This window comes from Carassius auratus, chromosome 17 (assembly GCF_003368295.1).
Source record: "Carassius auratus strain Wakin chromosome 17, ASM336829v1, whole genome shotgun sequence".
NCBI lineage: Eukaryota > Metazoa > Chordata > Actinopteri > Cypriniformes > Cyprinidae > Carassius > Carassius auratus.
The window spans coordinates 20,558,371-20,562,857 of NC_039259.1; the positions used below are offsets into that span (position 1 = coordinate 20,558,371).

At 43.3% G+C, this 4,487-nt stretch overlaps 1 protein-coding gene across 1 annotated transcript; it reads right to left on the minus strand.

Annotated features, from left to right (window-relative positions):
- Positions 1-204: 204 nt before the first annotated feature.
- Positions 205-2,857, minus strand: LOC113116894 (vegetative cell wall protein gp1-like). The gene is made up of 5 exons (XM_026285192.1): positions 2,821-2,857; positions 2,581-2,738; positions 2,332-2,503; positions 1,542-2,250; positions 205-220 (listed from the first exon to the last, which is right to left on the minus strand). The coding sequence occupies exons 1-5, from the start codon at positions 2,855-2,857 to the stop codon at positions 205-207; spliced, it is 1,092 nt and encodes a 363-aa protein (XP_026140977.1).
- Between the last annotated feature and the right edge of the window lie 1,630 nt (positions 2,858-4,487).

Consider the following 4,487-nt stretch of genomic DNA (forward strand, 5'->3'; position numbering starts at 1 on the left):
ACGCTGCTTGTTGGTTGCAAAACTTTGGGACCCACCTGTACATTTACACAGGTGTGCTACAATATACATTCCGACCTTATGTTCCAACCTTTATCCACCACCTATGAGATGGTTAAAAGTGGAAACAGAAAGGATATGTATGAAGGCAATATAAACCAATATAAAGCAGTACTTACCATGCAGAGCAAGGTAACCATTTCACCCTTACTTCTGCTTGCCCCTGCAGAAAGACATAAACATATAATCAGGTTTTGAATTTCAGAATTTTTGAGGCAAGGCCACTTGGCTTTCATTTGAACTTAAATGGACTCAAATTACCACTTGCTTAAATGTTTAGTATTTTGTGATCTGTGAAATGCCAGATGAGCAACAGACAATGGAGAGATGATGAGACAGCCCAATGAAAACTATATTTCTTACCTCATTTATCCTTCTTCCTGTTATGGTATTTGAAAACATTTTGCCTACTGCATTTCCGGCAACCTTAAATGACAAAAAATAAATATATTAATTAACCATGAGTGTCAAAAAACATAAAAAAAAAAAAAAACTTTCTTAACTAAGTTTCATAAAACCTGGGGAACAACATTAACCGTTGTAACCGTTCTCACACCAAGAACGATAACCATAAAAAATATATTGTTCTTGTTTATATGATAAAATATAACGATCACGACATGGAGAACAATATCGTTGGGGATCGCTTTTAAATCGATTTTGAGAACAATAAAAAGCTAACAGCCAGTAAGAACCCATCACATTTTAGCCATCACATTTATTAACACAAGGTGAGACTTTGCTTATCGTTGGTCAGTCTGGATACTTTTATCATTATGGTTATGGTAATAGTTATCGTTCCTGGAATGAACTGCCCTTTAGCCATCAAATTCAGTGATTTCATAGCCGAAATGTAGACTTATTATCATATAGCCTAGCCTAAAGGTTATTGAAGCAGACTTGAGAACAGTGGTGGGGGAGTGGGGAGGGGATATGCTTCCTGGGCTGCCCACTGATGTGTGTGTGTGTATTCATCTCTACTCAAGTGTGTATTGCCAATTGCTTGACTCCTAGAGTGCGTGTTCAGTACTGAAAGGTTTGTATGCAAGGACAGACTTCTTTGCGTATCAGACTGGCCACTGAAAATTACTCACTATTAACTAATTGACTGCACTTAAATTCACTTGAATAATTCTGTATTTTAATGAATAATGATTACAAAAAAGGGGAAATTCATACATAGTGTGCTAAGACCATGAGATGGTCCTCACTACAGGACACAAGATCCAGGGGGAGTGTTTGGATCCAGATCCAACTCCTCCCTCCTTACATCTACCGAAACCTACCCGTTTCCACCCCCTGATTCCTAAACCCGCCCAGTTCCACCCCTAAACCTACCCATCTGCCAGAGCTCCACCCCTAAACCTATCAAACTCCATCCCCTAGATGTGGATCCAACCACGCCCCTTGGATCTTGTGTTCTGCAGTGAGGAGCTACTGAAGACCACAGTTCACTTACACTTTCTTTTTTTTGTTGGGGGGGCAGGGTATAAATCTGAAAGATAAAAGGTCTCATTTTCCTGGGCCTGAGACTGGGACTCAGCCAGGGCCAAGAACTGAGGCTGTGGCTCGGGCTGGACCTGATGCTGGGGCTTGGGCTGGGCCTGATGCTGGGGCTCGGGTTGAGTCTGATGCTGGGGCTTGGGTTGAGCCTGATGCTGGGGCTCGGGTTGAGCCTGATGCTGGGGCTCGGGTTGAGTCTGATGCTGGGGCTCGGGTTGAGCCTGATGCTGGGGCTCGGGCTGGGCCTGATGCTGGGGCTTGGGTTGAGCCTGATGCTGGGGCTCGGGTTGAGCCTGATGCTGGGGCTTGGGCTGGGCCTGATGCTGGGGCTCGGGCTGGGCCTGATGCTGGTGCTCGGGTTGAGTCTGATGCTGGGCTTGATGCTGGGGCTCGGGCTGGGCCTGATGCTGGGGCTCGGGCTCGGGCTGGGCCTGATGCTGGGGCTCGGGCTTGGGCTGGGCCTGATGCCGGGGCTCGGGTTGAGCCTGATGCTGGGGCTCAGGTTGAGCCTGATGCTGGGGCTCGGGCTGGGCCTGATGCTGGGGCTCGGGTTGAGTCTGATGCTGGGGCTCGGGTTGAGCCTGATGCTGGGGCTTGGGCTGGGCCTGATGCTGGGGCTCGGGTTGAGCCTGATCCTGGGGCTCGGGTTGAGTCTGATGCTGGGGCTCTGGCAATGTCGTCGTGGAATTCCTTACAATATTGCATGTGTATGTTAATTTTTGATATTCCCCCATCATAAAAAAAAAAAAGTTTAAAACTGTCATGACCTACCTTCTTTGATCAATAAAAAATTGTAGGCCTTTCTCATGGTGGCCACAATTTTTAGGTTATCCTCAGTGGGTGTCAGATGGGTAACAACATCAGCCACCCACTTTCCAGAGGCCTTATCTTTCTTGGCAAAAAATAGATTTGGCACATAGCCCAATGCACTTAGTTTTTTCACCTGTAATAAATAAATGCAGACAGCAAACATTAGTTATTCCCAATGCATTATTTTCCACCCTATTGAAAACAACTGGCCTGATGCTGGGGCTTGGGCTGAGCCTGATGCTGGGGCTTGGGTTGAGCCTGATGCTGGGGCTTGGGCTGGGCGTGATGCTGGGGCTCGGGTTGAGCCTGATCCTGGGGCTCGGGTTGAGTCTGATGCTGGGGCTCTGGCAATGTCGTCGTGGAATTCCCTACAATATTGTATGTGTATGCTAATTTTTGATATTCCCCCATCATAAAAAAAAAAAAAATTTTAAAACTGTCATGACCTACCTTCTTTGATCAATAAAAAATTGTAGGCCTTTCTCATGGTGGCCACATTTTTTAGGTTATCCTCAGTGGGTGTCAGATGGGTAACAACATCAGCCACCCACTTTCCAGAGGCCTTATCTTTCTTGGCGAAAAATAGAATTGGACATAGCCCAATGCACTTAGTTTTTTCACCTGTAATAAATAAATGCAGACAGCAAACATTAGTTATTCCCAATGCATTATTTTCCACCCTATTGAAAACAACTGCATTAAATACATTAGTGCTATTGTTTCTAATATACAGGTACACAATTAACATTAACAACCTTAACAGCTTTTCCCCTTAGAAACAACATTACATGATGTTTTATTAACAAAGTTTTGGAGGAGCATTTCCAAATAATCAAACCTAATTAGACATGAGTGGAGCAAACTCTGCTAATCAATCCAATGAACGAGTTAAGAGGTGTATATATAACAACAAGCATACCTCTGTCCGTTGACAGTTTGACAGCATCCCTCCACCACCCCATCTCCTCACTTCTAGTCCTAAATACTTTTATAACAACGGGGGAAGTACTCTGGGTTCTAGCAAAAATCCCGAACTTGGAGCCCTCCCCCGGACACAACTTCAGAGAATAGAAATGTCATCAAAATATACAAACGGTAGCAAACATATGCTTAATTGTTTTGATAATGTGGGGGTCCTTGGAAATGTTTCTCCTATACAAAGGGTCCTTGGAACAAACAGTTTGTGAAACCCTGATTTATACAACCAATATTCACGTAATGCTGTGCTGGATGCTGTTGGTTTAGTACTTAGCAATCTGGGTTTCTAAAGGGAACACTAAAAGTCCTGACACCCTTCAATAATAATTATATTGATTGGACACACACAAAACGAAAATATGATAAAAAAAATACATTTTGACTGGACTCCTTTTTTATGGCCACCTATCCACCAGATCCAAACACTCTCCCCCCAACCCCCCGGTCGGTCTACCTGTCTCTGCCCACTGCAAATGTAGATTGGGGGACAAACAGAAACACTCATTTGGGAATGCCACCAACGGACATAAAATAGCCAGCGGTCCTACTCCAGTAGGTATGGTTGAATCCTCTCCACTTTTAATGTGACATTACTATCTCCCCTGTAGTAATTAAAATGTTTTTTTTAAGTTGTGGCTTTGAAATAGGACACCTGGAATATGGCCTCTCTTTTAACAACACATATGTTGCACACAGTATGGCTTACACGCATGTTATTTTGCCACATCATCATGCACTTTCTCTAAAATTAACGCAGTGAAGACACTATAAGGGTGAGATGCAATATTCACACGGTAGGGGTTGTAGTGCAAGGTAGGAGCATGTTATCTACTTACATAATCATGCAAGACTGTCTTTAATAGTGACTCTGGGTCTGAATTCTTTGAATTGCCTTTAGCAGAGACAGAGACTTCAATAACACGCATACTGAAGTACCTGTGTATTACTAAAGCAAAGTTATATTTACAATCTAGGCGGTTGTATATGTAAACAAATGTACATGAGCACCTGGTCAAAAAGAAAGTCTATTCCATGCGTGTCAAGCAAATTACAAATTAATTAAAATAATATGTTACACGAATGCAATCTATGGCAACCTCAAATTCATTCACTGACAGATTAAACTTATTTTTGTAAAA

Excerpts from the sequence above, each read along its gene's own strand:
- LOC113116894 (XM_026285192.1), bottom strand. The coding sequence starts at position 2,857 with ATGAGAAAGGCCTACAATTTTTTATTGATCAAAGAAG. Across the intron at positions 2,739-2,820 it reads TTTTTTATTGATCAAAGAAG|GGAATTCCACGACGACATTG; the intron begins GTAGGTCATGAC and ends ACAATATTGTAG. Across the intron at positions 2,504-2,580 it reads AGCCCAAGCCCCAGCATCAG|GTGAAAAAACTAAGTGCATT; the intron begins GCCAGTTGTTTT and ends TATTTATTACAG.